At 32.9% G+C, this 15,549-nt stretch overlaps 3 protein-coding genes across 3 annotated transcripts; 2 read left to right on the forward strand and 1 right to left on the reverse strand.

The window, feature by feature from the left end:
* Nucleotides 1–304: 304 nt before the first annotated feature.
* LOC111441379 (ABC transporter B family member 29, chloroplastic) lies at nucleotides 305–4,204 on the forward strand. The gene is made up of 10 exons (XM_023078337.1): nucleotides 305–1,003; nucleotides 1,140–1,226; nucleotides 1,344–1,451; nucleotides 1,632–1,898; nucleotides 2,045–2,128; nucleotides 2,331–2,547; nucleotides 2,678–2,763; nucleotides 3,058–3,245; nucleotides 3,333–3,462; nucleotides 3,826–4,204. The coding sequence occupies exons 1-10, from the start codon at nucleotides 374–376 to the stop codon at nucleotides 3,970–3,972; spliced, it is 1,944 nt and encodes a 647-aa protein (XP_022934105.1). The 5' UTR covers nucleotides 305–373; the 3' UTR covers nucleotides 3,973–4,204.
* A 720-nt stretch (nucleotides 4,205–4,924) lies between these two features.
* Nucleotides 4,925–6,843, forward strand: LOC111442076 (replication protein A 14 kDa subunit B-like). Its single transcript, XM_023079340.1, has 3 exons — nucleotides 4,925–5,063; nucleotides 5,881–6,136; nucleotides 6,521–6,843. Exons 2-3 carry the CDS (start codon nucleotides 5,881–5,883, stop codon nucleotides 6,583–6,585), a joined length of 321 nt encoding a protein of 106 aa, XP_022935108.1. The 5' UTR covers nucleotides 4,925–5,063; the 3' UTR covers nucleotides 6,586–6,843.
* Nucleotides 6,844–9,008: 2,165 nt separating this feature from the next.
* LOC111441663 (uncharacterized protein At5g39865) lies at nucleotides 9,009–10,611 on the reverse strand. The gene has a single exon (XM_023078740.1). The coding sequence runs from the start codon at nucleotides 10,431–10,433 to the stop codon at nucleotides 9,237–9,239; it is 1,197 nt and encodes a 398-aa protein (XP_022934508.1). The 5' UTR covers nucleotides 10,434–10,611; the 3' UTR covers nucleotides 9,009–9,236.
* Nucleotides 10,612–15,549: the final 4,938 nt, after the last annotated feature.

Here is a 15,549-nt window from a genome sequence, read left to right on the forward strand (position 1 = left end):
AAAACTTCACAAATATAAATTTTAAATATTTTTAAAAATTAAAAATAGCTAGTAACATGTTTCAAAACTAAGTTATATTAAAATATTTAAAAATAATTGCGATTTTTGTCATATTATTTAAAGAATTTTTTTAATATAGTATTAGCCACAAGAGTCTTTTTTTTTTTTTTCCTAATTTTTCAGATTATTTAACCATTCAAAAATATTTTTGAAATTTTTATAAAATACAAACTTTTTTTTAGCAGAAATATGATTAGGATTTCATGATTTTTACCTATTTTAGTTCTTCGTTCTTGTCATGTCAAAACCATTTCAGAAAATGTATAACCCATCACCACTTTATTTGCGCGCTTTCTGAGAAACCAACGGAACAATGTGCATCGCGCTTCAATCTTCCCTCCTTTCAAGAAACCAGATTCTCCTTTTCAATCCCAAACCAATTTCTCTTCATTTCTCCCGATTCGAACCCAAAATCACAAGTTTTCATATTCGAACGAAGCCGTTAGCATTCGAATCCGTCAATTCCACCAATTCCTCTAACCCCACCATCGAAGATTCTGAATCCCAATCGAATCGGCCTCTTCTTCGCAGTTTTCAGACGTTCAAATCTTTAATTCCGCATATTCTCTCTCAGCGTAAGCATATCCTTGGTGGTTGGCTCTGTAGTATTGTCTCGGTTTTCTCTCTATCCCTACTCGTGCCTAAGATCGGGAAATTTTCTTCGATTATCGACAAAATCGATGCTACCAACTTGTTGGATGAGGGTCTGGTTTTGGGGATCTTGGTGTTCGCTCGTTTCGTTGCGAGTTACTGCCAAGAAGCGTTCATTTGGGATGCGGCGTTGAATGCCATTTATGAAATCCGCGTTCGTGTTTTCGAGAGAGTTCTGGCGATGGACTTGGAGTTCTTTGAAGGTGTGAATGGCGTTTCTGCTGGCGATATCGCTTACAGGATTACCGCGGAGGCCTCGGATGTGGCGGATACCGTGTATTCTCTCCTGAATGTGAGTGAAATCGAGTGTAGTATCAGTATTTTAATTTCAATGAACTGATATAAATTTTGAATGTTTTAGAAATGGAAACTTAATCATTTGGTTCTTAACCTTATAGATTTTATTTGTAGCTTCATTTTTATTACAGACTGTAGTGCCCAGTATGTTGCAGTTGTCAGCAATGGCGACCCACATGTTAGCTATTAGCCCTGTCCTATCCTTGATTTCAGCTATGGTAAGAACTGGAAAGTTTCTTTACACTGTTCTCAGATTACCCTGTTTTGAATGTTTCTTTACAGTGTTCTCTCGTGGGTATCATATGGCGACTCTGATTGTCTTTACCTGAACTTAGGTTATTCCATGTGTAGCTCTTGTCATTGCCTATCTCGGCGAGAGACAACGACGAATATCTAAAATGGCGAGTCTGAGCATTGCTAATCTTTCATCTTATCTAAATGAGGTACATCTTAATCACTAAATCATGTTATGAATTTGCTTCTAAGTCCTAATTGTATTTTCCGAGGTGAAAATCTAAAACATGTTTTTGCATTCGCTTCTCGAATCTAAATCATGTTTGTGAATTCACTTCTCAAGTCCTAATGATCGAGTTTTCTTATATATCTCTGTGATTATGTTATAGGTTCTTCCAGCATTTCTTTTTGTGAAAGCAAACAGCGGAGAGTTTTGCGAAAATATTAGGTTTCAGAGGCTAACTCGCACCGACCTGTATGCACGTCTAAAGAAGAAGAAGATGAAGGCATTTGCACCTCATGTTGTACAAGCTCTATATTTCATGTCATTATCAATGCTTTGTGTTGGTTTTCTGGTGGTTTCAAGAGGTTCATTTAGTAGTGGTAGCATGATTTCATTTGTCACGTCATTGGGTTTTCTGATTGAACCAGTTCAGGTGATACTATGTTATGACAAGAGCTTCTGTATGTATTTTTGAGTCCAGGGTTTGATTTTCCTTTTTCTTTTTTCCTTCTTTTCTTGGTTCAGATTTATTTTTGCATAAGTTTTAAGTTTGATCTTCTTTGAATAACAATCATACAGAAAATTGGAAAGGCATACAATGAGTTGAAGGAAGGTGAACCCGCTATCGAACGATTGTTTGAGTTGATCGAGTTCAACCCTAAGGTAAATTTCTAGTTGATGTCAAATTTATGTTTAGAATTACTTTTAGTTTGTCAATTCAAATAATATATTGGATAAACAATCGCTTTATGAGCTTTCATTGGAGGCAAGCAAGACAATGACTCAAACAAGCGTTCTGCGGTCGATTATAGGTGAATTCAAACAATCGCTTTATGGACAATCGCTTTATGATCTTTGATTATAGGTGATTGAGACACGTGATGCGGTCGATTTAAACAGTTTGAAGGGGGAGGTAAAATTTTGTAATGTCTCATTCGCCTATGGGAGCAATATGCCTCTTGTGTTGGATAGATTAAACCTCCACATCGAAGCTGGAGAAACAGTTGCTTTCATGGGACCTTCTGGAGGAGGAAAGACAACACTAGTTAAATTGCTTCTTCGCCTTTATGACCCATTATCTGGTAAGCTACTTATATTACAGTTCTTAGTTCTGACCTTCTGGAGAAACAGTTGCTTTCAAGGTTTCCTTTTGTTTAACACACAAATTCTTTAACATTTCCATGATATAAATATTGTTCTTTCTCTGAATAGGTGATATACTTCTTGATAACCACAATATTCGGACGGTTCGACTTAAAAGTTTACGGAGAAATGTTGGTCTAGTTTCTCAAGACATGGTGAGTGGTTGTCGATTACTTGTTCATACATTTTGTTGTGATGCGAACCAAAAGTACACTGTATTTCGGTGCTGCATAGTCCTTGTTCCTTGGTAGTTGCTCAGAGATTTTGTTATTTTTCTTCCCTCATAAGTTTCCAGCTGGTTATTGACTTCCCTTTGGAACGAGTTCATCGGTCGCTTAACTATCTTTCTCTGCATTCAAGTAATCATTGGCTGCTAAGAAAGAAATACATAGTGGAATTGTCCAAGATTGTCTTGATGAATTATACGAACATTTGGTTTTTGTTGTCAGATCCTTTTCTCAGGAACTGTAGCTGAAAACATAGGATATTATGATCTGACAAAGGAAATCGACATGGAGAGGGTAGAGGAAGTGGCGCAAATCGCAAATGCAGATGAGTTTATCAGAAGGTTGCCGAAAGGATACAATACATATATTGGACCCAGGGGGTTAACGTTGAGTGGAGGACAGAAGCAAAGGCAAAGTTTCAAATTAACTCAATTTTTACAGGATACCTCCATCTAGTTCTTTTAATAGCTAAACTTACATGTCCTTCCATATGACAGACTAGCCATTGCAAGGGCACTCTATCAAAATTCATCCATTTTGATTTTGGACGAGGCAACGTCTGCATTGGATAGCACGTCCGAGTTACTGGTCAGGCAAGCTTTGGAGCGCCTGATGGAAAATCATACTGTAAGTTATGCACAATTCGTGCTTAATATGTTGAAATTGTGTTTCAAAATTAAGTTTTTTGTGATATGCACTCAACTTTCTTGTGTGGATGTATATTCAAAATGGTTGGATCATGGAAATTGACTGTTTGTGGGGGTCTTAGTTCCTCGTCATAAGCTTGTAGGGTACAAATGAACTGGCTGGAACTTTCTCCTACAGAATCTTTGATTCCTAGTCTATTGGAATTGACTGTGTGGATGAAAATTTCATCATCTATTGAAAAAAATAAAAGAAGAACTAGAGTTTGTCCTAGAAAGACTGGTTTATATTTTTATTTGGTTGCGTTGCATACCATATTTATACCAAGTGTGTATAAATCCGTAGGTACTGGTAATCGCTCATCGATTGGAAACAGTTCTGATGGCGAAACGAGTGTTCGTCTTAGACGGCGGGAAGCTGCAGGAGCTACCTCGCTCTGCTCTTTCCAGTAGTAACTATAACTCATTGATGAAAACTGGGTTGGTGATTTGAGCATCATTGTATCGATGCAGTGCACGAGCAGCAGATGCATGGATCGGTTTCTCTTCTGCGCCCATGCGAATTACAGGAATCGATCTATGGTGAAATATGCATATGTAGGTTGAAAAGGCATAATAATGGAGGAGAGGAGACGATGCCATTGGTGACCCTTCTGTTATCTGCGACTTCATTCATTGTTTCCTTTAGTTCAACACAACTTATTCAAGTTCTTGAACTTCCGCTTCGTTCAGGTTAGTGAGTTTATTACTCATTTCCAGTTCCCCTTAGCTTGAGTTGCCAAGTTCTTTATACTTATCTTCTTGTAAATGTCGGTTTGTATGTACATTGTGTTCGGATGTTATTAAGGGTATATTTAGAATGACTTTCTAATGCAAAACATTTTTTTTAAGTACTCAAGGGATGAGCGGAAAATGACATTGTGTAATCATTAGCCACTAAATATTAAAGAAGATTTTGTTAAAAACGTCAACAAATTAAAAAAAAAAACGTAGTTTCAACGTGAATTTTAGAACGAGAAGTATATTTTAAATTTTTATGGGCCAAATTATTTTTTTCTTAAATAGTCGGATGGCAAATGTATATTGATTTTCAATTTAAAGTTTGAAATTTCATTAAATTAAAATCAAGACTTAAATAAGTGTGAGCAAAATTTATATATCAATTTTTATTAATTCATCCCATATGTTTTAACATTAAAGAATTAAAAATATTTTTAAAAAAAATTCAAGCTTTGGACAATATTTAATAATTTAGCCAATATTCATAAATTATAATATTTTTAAAAAGAGGCTTTATTGTCGTATTTATTTACCCCCATTTAAGAAATGTATATAAAAATCTGAAAATGTTTCTGTTCGTTGATTGCTCTTGTGAGCGCGTGTAGACCGTCGGATGAAGAAGTCAATCTCGATTAACAAAGTGTGATAACATCTATCGTTTGGTCTCTCTATAAATACCGCTTTTATCATTACATACGAAGTCGAAAATTTCAATTTTGCCGCTCTCGAAAACCTGCGCTCTTTTTCCTCCGTCTCTCGCGGTTCGATTTCCATTTCCGACGAACTCCCCAGTTTCTGAATCAGGTAATGTTGCTCAGTGCTTTAGATTCTCCGATCGAGTGTTTTGAAAGATTCTTCCTCAGTTTGTTAGATTGAATTGCACAATAAAATTCTTCCGACCCTTTTACTTGTCTCGTCGTGTGTGTAACCTATGGAATATGGATTAGTTTGTTTGGCGTCAAATTATGACTAGATGTTTTCCAGTTTGAGTCGGCACGGTCGGATTCGATTCACTGATTATAGTGTGGCTTCCTGATTTGGTCCTTTAAGAAAGTGGAGAGTTAGAATTTGACAGTCGCGAAGCTAAAAGAAGGGCTACTGATTCAAAATAATCCGCCCACAGTGACTATCATGCATATTCTTACTGTTACAATAAATTTTGCTTTCAAACACATGGTTGCCCTAGCAGTAAAGAGTTTTAAGGAAATGGATCAAACCATAGTAGCCACGTGATTTAACTTTTTACGAGTTATCTTGACACAAACCAAATATAGTAGTATTGTGTGCTTGTCTTGTGGAATAGTCGAGTGCATATGCGACCAAATGCTAACAAATGGATTTTCATTGATATCTGATTAACATTTGTAATACGTAGCAAACAGTTTTGAGTATAAATGTCGAGTAATTGTTTGGATCTTCTCCCATTGGATTTTTGTAAGGAAGAAGGTATTTGTGAAATGCTGTCTTCTACCATATTTTTTAAACGCCAGCATTTTTTTTTTATTGATTTGGTGTTCATGCCAAACAGTTTCAAGCATTGCTCACATGGTGAAACAAGTCAGTTTTCTTTTTATTAAATGTTTCACTCTCTGAAAGACAACCTTCCTGGTGTTTTCTATAGATGGATACATCAAACCCTTCAGTTTTTGTGAATGCTGAGCTTTTACGCCTGTATGTTGGAAGAAGAGTTCGGGCAGTGATTCAGGTACAGTCCGAAGGCAACGGAGTCATATACGGTAAATCAACAGATGACAGCCAGATTACTGTGAAAGGATCCCCACCATTTTCCCTTTCGAAGTTTGTCGAGGTCATTGGAATTGCTGATACCGACAAATCCATACGAGCTGATGTATGGACCAATTTTGGCGACTCATTTGGTATGCGCTCTTATTTAGCTCTCCTTATTCTAGAATGACACTGGAAGCTGTACAGTACTAATGCTCTATACATGTCTGAAGTTAATTTATGTTCTTTGAATTGGCTGAAGATGATCATTTAATTGTGTTTTCAGCTAATCATTGATATTGAGCAGTATTTAGTTTTGAATTGATGTTTTCCCAAGGAGCCTAGCCAAATCTGGCATTTTAGATTTCTGAAGCATAACCTGGCTAGATCATACTTATAGATTGGATAAGTTACTTATAGATTCCTCTTTGGATCATACTTTCAACATTCTTTGAGATTGGATGTGTTGTTGAATTTTTATCAACTTTTATCAGAAAGGGTTGCATTCTGAATTCTTTGTGTACCCCTGTTTGCAGATACATCTACCTTCAATCAACTTTGTCAGCTTGCTAACGGTGAGTTCAAACCCTTGTTTGTCTGATATTCAAGCCAGACATTCATTGGCCGGAAAGCTCAAACCCCTACCATCCCCTCCTGTGACACACTAAGTCGCCGATGTTTTCTTCACGTTCTTCTGAAGCGCCCTAGATTTATCGTTCATACAGTATTGAACTTCTCAGGTAATGGATATATAAAATTTGAGTATGCACATGTATGTTTGGGTTAGAATATCTAGAATGAACATTGCTTCAAAATATTCATAAAAAATCTATTTTAATCGATTTTGTTTTTAGCTTTTTAAGGTTATTATAAGGTTCTTAACTGCTAACTGAAACCCACAAACTGAAAATCCCTTCTGTTGTATCGACTGCATTGATCTGGGTAGAATTTTGTTGACATTTTAATCGTGTTTGTTTATAATTTAGATGAGTGATCTCGAACTGATGCAAACTCTAATGTTTTAGGTGAAGCTCAAAATGTTCTGACAAACATAATGCCAACAAAATTATAATCAAATTCGTTTTTCAATTTCAGTGATTTGATATTTACTTGTAACCATTGTTTTGTGTTTCAATGAAATTAAGAAATTAGTGGTTTATTAAATTTTCCTTTGAATTAAAATTTTAAAACTTAATAACATCTCAATTTGAATGGGAAAAAAAAAGGTTTCTTTTAATATCTTAGTCGTAAATGGAATATTATTCATTTTCTAAAATGAATGATGTATATCCTTTTGCTAAAAAATTAATGCAATGAGAAATTTTATTATTTTTAAATAAAATCGAAGTAAAAATATTTGTAATTCTATCTAGAAGTGTAATTTGTTTTTTCTTCGAAATTTAAAATATGCTTGTTTGGCTTTCCCCTTCCTGCGTACCTGTAAACTTTTTAATTTATGGAGAAATAAAATACTTGCGATCTTTATAGTGAGTGTAAATTAAAAATTAAAAAATTAAAATAAAAAAAACATTATGCACATACAATGTGATTAATTTTAAAAATATATTTATAAAATTGATAAATAAAATAAAACTACCCATTCCAAAAAAATTCAAATTCTTAAATGTAATGTAATTGACTTTCAATTCTTTTAGCCATTGTTATTCTCAAGATCCCTCGTATACTATGTGGTCTCGATGCATTCATGTACTCTTTTATCCAAGTTCAAGTTTAGCTACCCTCTCTTCACGATCACTCTTATTCAAATATAGTCTTAGTCCATTCATGTACCTCTCCTTTATTCGGGGATCTCAATGTAACACAAGCAAACTCAATTACTAATCTCCCTGTAATTTGGCCAATAATGAATGATTGGTTCTGACACCATCTAAATGGAAATTGGACTTAATCAATGCATATACCAAAATCAATGAATTTCTATACTGTTCATTTGGTAAGAGTTGCTGAATATTCCACTTTCTTAGTTAGAATCCTGCCTAGGGAAGTAACTACGGTTTAGATGTATACATAGGGAAGTGTGCAATGAAAAATGCAAGCACGGATTGGGGAGGACCTTTTTTGACTTAGTTTTGAAATAAGTTATCTACTCCATCCGACTAGTTACTCGGCCGGCGGTAAAGCTGCTTCTCTCCTCTCCTCTTCTCTTCTCGGTCTTCGCAGCTTCGCTCGTTCGCCAGCTTGGTCTCACAGCATTTCGGCCTGGACAGCATTTCGGCCTGGACCTCTTCTTCAAGGACCCCTCCTGTCCTGGCTTTGAGCGACCCTTTCTTTCAGTTGGGCCTCCACAATCGCCCTAATGCGGGCTGGATACCTTTCCCCGTAGACATCCATATCGGGTTCGCCTCCTCAATCAACGGTAACTTCTACTTCTTCCCGTGGAGGCAGATCGAGATCCATGTCCCACCCAGGGAAAGAGTTTGAGCTCGATGCGCCTGAACCCCGAACCATCTTGACCTCGGCTAAGTACGGGAAGCCGCTTACCGTCCGTACACTCATCCCAAGAATCAAAATCAAGTCCTTTTAAGGAGAATGCGAAAAGCTAAGATCCTTCTTTATTAGAAAAATGAATAAGAGGTTGAGCTCAACATTCAACTTCAACCTTTTGATGTTGAGAACCCCAAGAAGATCTCGTACTCTTTCATGTGGAATCATTGCAGTTTGTGAACTTTGAGTTTAGACTAAACTAATAAATAAGGATGCCCAGATATACTCAATCCTAAATGAAGAGCTCCCTCCTATGTTGACACCAACAACTGGCAAAAGAATGATGTGAATGAAAAAGAGCGAACGAACGGGAAGTGCTTCGCTGATGTACTGACCCAACAAAGAAAGATTACAGTATGTGTCTCTCTTCTTTCTGACTTTTCTTGTTCTATGCTCTGGATCTTTCCCTCCAGGCAGAACTCAAATCAGAATGGAAATTTGTCTATAAATCCCCATCCTTCATTTAAATTTAAAAATTATTGTGTCAAAAATAGAAATTATAGCACGTGTTATTTGAACTTAAAAATAATAAATAATTTGATCCTAATAAAAAATCATCGTGTTAGGATGAATTGGTTTAACTAATAATACACACCAACAATTAATACAAACAATCAAAAAACCCACAAACATAACACAACACGGGTCCTAAAATTAACTTCAAAACCCATTTCCAACACTAATATTAAATTAAATATAAAATAGAAAGGGAAACCCCGAAAAAAAAAAAGGCCCCAAATTGAATTTTCAAGAACAAATGGGACACTGAATCAACCCATTCTCATTACACTCACCACATTTGGTCGTCTTCTTCTTTGTCTGATCCAAAACCTTACAGCTTCCATTGCAGTCCACACACATTACAAATCTCACGCCGCCGCATCCTTCACAACTGCCACTGGTCGCCGTCGGAATCCCCTCAAACAGAAGGCCCAATTTGCCTTCCTCCTCCAATTTCAGCACCTCCTCCGCCCCTCCGATTAGCCTCCCCTTCACAAAAACCGCTGGAACTTTCACATCCTTGCTCCCCATTAACGCCCTCAACTCCTCTTTGAAACCAGAATCCATCGATACGTCTCGCTCCAGCAACTGAATGCCGTACGATTCAACCATCGACCGAACCTTGTTACAGTCTTCGAATGTTTTTCTGATTCCTCGAAGCGTTGTTGTGTAGATCACAACGGCGGTTTCGCCGCCGGGCGGGCACCGTTCCTCGAACTGTTTCAAGGCGGTTTCCGATTCTTGAAAATGTCTCGCCGCCCTAGATTTCGGCGTCTCTGAAACTATTCTCTTGATCTGTTCTCCTTCTTCGGTTAATTGTTTCTCGTATGACGCTACGAGCTCTGGATCGAACATTGGACTCAAACTCCTTCTTCGAGCGGATAAAAGTCCCGAATCGCTTCCGAAACTCTGCCTTCTCGCCGAAATCGGCGTATTCTTCACAGGAACACTCAATTTCAGGACCGATTTGGGGGATATTCTTGCCGAATTGTTCACTTTTAGAATCTCTTTCGGACTGTAATCCAATCGCCCGACGCCATTAACTCGGTCGCGATTCTCCTTCCCACCGAACCTCATCGCCTTCTTTGGAGTGCCGATTTGATTAAAGAACTTCAACGGACTTCTTCGATCCAAATCGGTCAATCTGCGAAGAAAAACTCCTGGCTTAGGGCTGTTTTTGCCCCGATTTCCAATCGGAATTCCTTCTTCCAAGCCGTCCATTAGCTCCCAAGCGTTAATCACTTCTGGTTTTTCGCGAGAGGGCGACTTCTTCTTCGTCGGCTCTGAAACTAACTCCTTCGTATCCAGATCGGCGTTGAGATTGAGAACGCCGTAAGTGCTGGATGTGAGCGAAACGACGTGGTTGAGATACTCACCGCCATTGTTGACGATAATGTCCCTCTGGAGGTCCTTCCTGTAGAGTTTTGAAGATACACAGCCCATTAGATCTTCTTCTTCTTCTTCTTCTTCTTCTTCGATTTTCCGGAGCTTTTTAAGTTGCAGAGGAGAAGAGTTCGTGTTCGCGTGGGAGTTTTTCAGTTATTTATTTTTTATTTCTTTTAAAAATTTTAATGGTAACCGTTACTAAAATGACCAAACGGGCCCCAACGGTCGGAAATTTCGAATGGGACTTTATATTGGTTCTGGGGAAATTCTCTCCTCTCTTCGAAGTTTGCCCCCACATTTTTTTTTTATTATATGATTTTAATCCCCACTTTTTTCCACTTATTGCAGCTTTTATTTTCTCCCTCTAATTATTTAATCATGTTTTTCTTTCGTTTTTTAGTATATTTTATAGGTTTAAAAGTTTGAATTTGGTTTTTGTCGTTTGATTAAATATTTTTTTAACCTATTAATTAATAATTTTGTTAGGTTATAAATTTTATTTGGATGTGATATTACTAACCTACCCCATTCGAATTCACCTAGTAATAATTGAATTATAAAAGAAAATGATCGTCATTTCATAAAAAAAATTATATCATGTAGACTAAAATAATAATTTAAACGTTTTTAGATTAACATTTACGAATGAAATTAAAAATTTAAGACGTATATCAACCACTAAAATTATGTCTATTTTTAAAAAATTAAATTTTAAAAAGTTTATTTTCATGTGCAGTTAGTAGCAAATCTATGGTACAAAATCCTTCCATTCAAAATCATTACACGCTATAAATATATGTGATAAAATATTGAAATTAAATACCATTTTAATATTCAAAAAGTCACCATATAAAATAAGACACTTGGTCCAATTAAATTAGAGTATTTATTTTGACTATTCATTTGGAACTACGCTAATTAAGCTCACCCATATAAAACATTGATAATAGTAAATGTTATTTCCAATATTTATTTTTTTTAATGTAATAATAAATAAGTATAAGGTGCATTAACTAAAAATAATATAAGCATGGAAAAATGGGACATATTTATTTGGTCAATGTGGGATTGAAATGTCAGTTTTATACTTCAATTAGGTTGAAAAATACATTTGAAAATGACACAACAAAATGTACCTGAAATTGATGGCTCAATTTTAAGGTTAGATTAATCTTTTTATTCATTAAAATTTTGATATTTTTACTGGATCCATGCACAAGATTCGAAATTCGAATTTGACACTTAATGGCCCGCTATTTTCTTGCGACATAGTCACTTTGCCTATAATTATTTGAGCACATTTTCACCCACACAAGTCATTTCAACATAATTTATATTCATTTATATGCATTCTAGGAAAATTCTTAAAAAATCATCATAATTAAAACTGCTCTAAATAAAACAAGTTTAACCATAAAATTTCCATGAATGAGTATATATATACCTTATTGATATAGATAGTATTTTTAAATTATTTTAAGTTATTCTTAGTTATCATATCTTTAATATCGCTCTCATTTGAATTTGAATCTCTTTTATTCGCGTGTTCAAGGTCCATCTTTCTAAGTAAAAAGAGGTGACGAATGTGTACGTGCAAATATTTATATTAATGGATTATATTTCCGCCTCAAAGTTCACAACTAGTCACATCATTTTTTATTTACTCAATTATATATATTATTAGGCACAATATAATTCAAACTAATTATGTAATTAGTAACCTTCTTTATAATTCAACATGGAGCATCTCTTTAACTGAATTCGTAAACTAAATGTCATTACCATAGTTATTGAAAATGGTGGTTTCTAAGCGTGTCAAACTAGAATTATCAGTGACTAATTAGAGATTTTTATAAGATAAATGTATCACGTCAAAGTAGGATCAACAGATATTTAAGTCTGTTTGAAATGATTTTTTTTAATTATTTAATAATCACTAGCACTTAAAAATATTTTAAAAGTTTAAAGATTATATTCCTTATATTTTAATTTTGTATCTAAAAAATATTTAAATTTTTAATTTTGTGTTTAATAAATCATTAATTTATTTTGACGAACCATAATTAAAAATTTATAATCTATGAAATGGAAATACAGAAGATAAAAAAATAATACTAATAATTAAGTAGAGATGTATTAAACATAATAGATGCGGTAGATTTATTTTATTTTTAAGTTTGATGAACAAAAAAAATCTATAAATTAAATTCGTAATTTAAAGTACTTTTAACTCAAGCTTGGGTAACTTAGGTTAAAACAAAAGGTAGGTGTTTTTGCATGGGACAAGGGCTACGTATGTAGATGCCACGTGATGGAATCTTATTGGTTCATTTATGAACTTACTAAAAATATTATTTTATAGTCAACTGCGTAAAATACTGAGATCCGACCCCACAGTCTCGTCTCTCCATGAAACTAATTAAATAATAATAAAAAAAAGTAAATACTGATATAAAGAATTATAAAAACCAGTTTTATTTTCATTGTCAATATGCTTTATAAATTTAGAAAGTTGTATAAATTAAAATCCAAGTTATTTTATTTTATTTTACGTTTAGACCATTTTATTTTACTCCATAATATATAAATGGGATAATACATATTACATATAAATCCAACTATTTTTAGTTTACCTATAAATTAAAATGAGTTTTAGCTGACTAACTTAAATATAATAAATTTTTTAATCATAATCCCATAGTGTGGCTTAAAAAAAAAATACACATATTTTTTTTTAGAATAAGAATAAAAACTATACAATAATAATCAGAAATATTAGATGAGAAAAATGATTCAAAATTTAAAGTTAAGCTATGAGAGGAACACATGGTAGGTTTACCTTAATTGGTACAATAAATTGATTGAGTTTTGTTTTTTATGTCTTAATTAATGTCCCAATCTAATCTATTGTAGAGGTTTGAATTAAGTGCACTCGATGTCATGGAACGATCTTGATCAAAGAAATTTTAATTTGGATGATTTTCGTTTTTTTTTTAATTATTAAAGGATGATGACAAAGTAGTGTGTGGACCGTCTGATTAGACAAGATCTTTGATCATTGATTCAGTAGGACCTCATGCATTTACACTCCACTTATTAGTTGCCACGTCATTAAATAATTTTGTGATAAACTATTATTTTTCATCTCATATAAGTAGTGTGCTGCAATGGTTGTTAGAGGATTCGTAGTACCTAAAGCATTGGAGCGATCTTGTAGTTGGAAATAGGCAATGAAGTGCTTATTTACAAAGCTAACCCATGTCTAATCGAGCTTCAATTCTTATTCTTTATCTCCATCTGCGCTCAAGCTAATACGTCATTAAGGAAGAATTGAACTTCAAGAATCACAACACCAATATTATAAAGTAATGAATTTTATATTATTAACTTTTTTTTTTTTTAGCATTATTATTTATTTTAGCTAATTTTTGAACTTCTAATCCTTTCGTAAAAAAAACATATTAATTTCGAAGATAGAAATATATTCCAATACTTATTAATTTTTTTTAATATTAATAACATCTAAATAAATATATAAATATATAAATATATAGTCAGAAGTCTAATAATGACATCATTAAATATATTTTAGGATACAAATTTGTAATTGACCAATAAAGATATATATATATAAATTAATAATATCAAATTTAGTAAACTGGTGGAATCGAATATGGTCTATATGGATCGGCATGAAATAATATATATATATATATATATATATATTTTAAGAATAAATAATATATAATTTGCGATTGGCTACAGAACTTACAGGACAATAAGTTCACGCACTTTCATGCCATAATGGAATCATAAAATTTATTTCAGTGTACAACACTGCGATCTTGGGAGTCACAAAGAATTGATGTATTTCCATTTTCACCCACGGTAAAAATAATAAAACTATCATTTTGTAACACTTTTTTACATTGGTTTTCATATTTTCATTTGCATATTTACTAATAAGATTATAACCTTCAAAAGCAAATTAAATTTTAAAATATTGAATACGACAATAATAAATTTAATACGACACTAAATTTTTTAAATAGTATTTTAAAAACTAAGTACTAATAATTGTATTATTTTTACCATATGTAAAGTGAGATATATTATTAAGAGGAGTAATACTATATTGACTATTTCATAATAAAATCACGGATTTATATGTAAAAAAACACGGTTAAACATGATAATAAACCCAACAACTTTTTAAATAATGTTGATAAAAATTTAAATTTATATTTATATCTTTTATATAGATATATAATTAAATTTGTCATAACTTATTTATTGAGTTATTGATAATTCTATCTCAAATATTAAAATATATTTTAAAATGAGCTAATTAATTTTTAATTAATTGATTTTCTCGTCAAATATTATTCTCATTTTTTTTCATTATATAAAAGAGAAAACTTTAGACTTACATTTAAAAAATAAAAGAAACTAAGTTATTTCCAAAAATGAAAAGGAGAGAGAAATAAAGTGTTAATTTAAAACATCTTTTAAAATTATGATATTTCTAATACAATTATACAACTGCAAATCGTGAGTACCAAGTTTTATCATTTTTTCCTCTTAAAAAAATATATATTTTTTAATAATTTTTGTAAAATAGAAAGCGACGTGGCAGCGGAGTGACGGATTATTAAATTATACAGCTTAGCAAATGCTTTTATTTAAAGTAGGTATTGAAAATAAAATAAATATCTATTAAAAAAAAAAAAAAACGTCAATAATTATTTCATCATTGTAATCTTCAATTATCTTATAGTTAAGGTCCCTGTGCTCTCTTTATTAGGCGCCAGCTGCTCTCATTGTTTATGCTATATTCTATCTGCTTCTTCTGTTTATTTATTTATTTTTCTAAATTATTTTTATTATATTAAAGCATATAAATTAGATGGAAAAAACTTAAAAAATCATTTGTTCTTCCCATACATATTTTGTTTTATTAATTCAAATACTATTTTTTGAAAATTTTGAATTTAATAATAATTTGAGAAAATTAAATCACAAAACTTTTAAATTTTTTAATGTATTTACTGAAATTTTAACTCAATAGCATGTGATCTCGTGTTTTTAGCTACATGTGGAAAATAATGATTAAATTAATAAAATATCTACAAAATTTTGTACTTTTTCTAAAAAAAAAAAAAAAAAAAAAAAA

This window comes from Cucurbita moschata, unplaced genomic scaffold, assembly GCF_002738365.1.
Source record: "Cucurbita moschata cultivar Rifu unplaced genomic scaffold, Cmos_1.0 Cmo_Scf00004, whole genome shotgun sequence".
Lineage (NCBI taxonomy): Eukaryota > Viridiplantae > Streptophyta > Magnoliopsida > Cucurbitales > Cucurbitaceae > Cucurbita > Cucurbita moschata.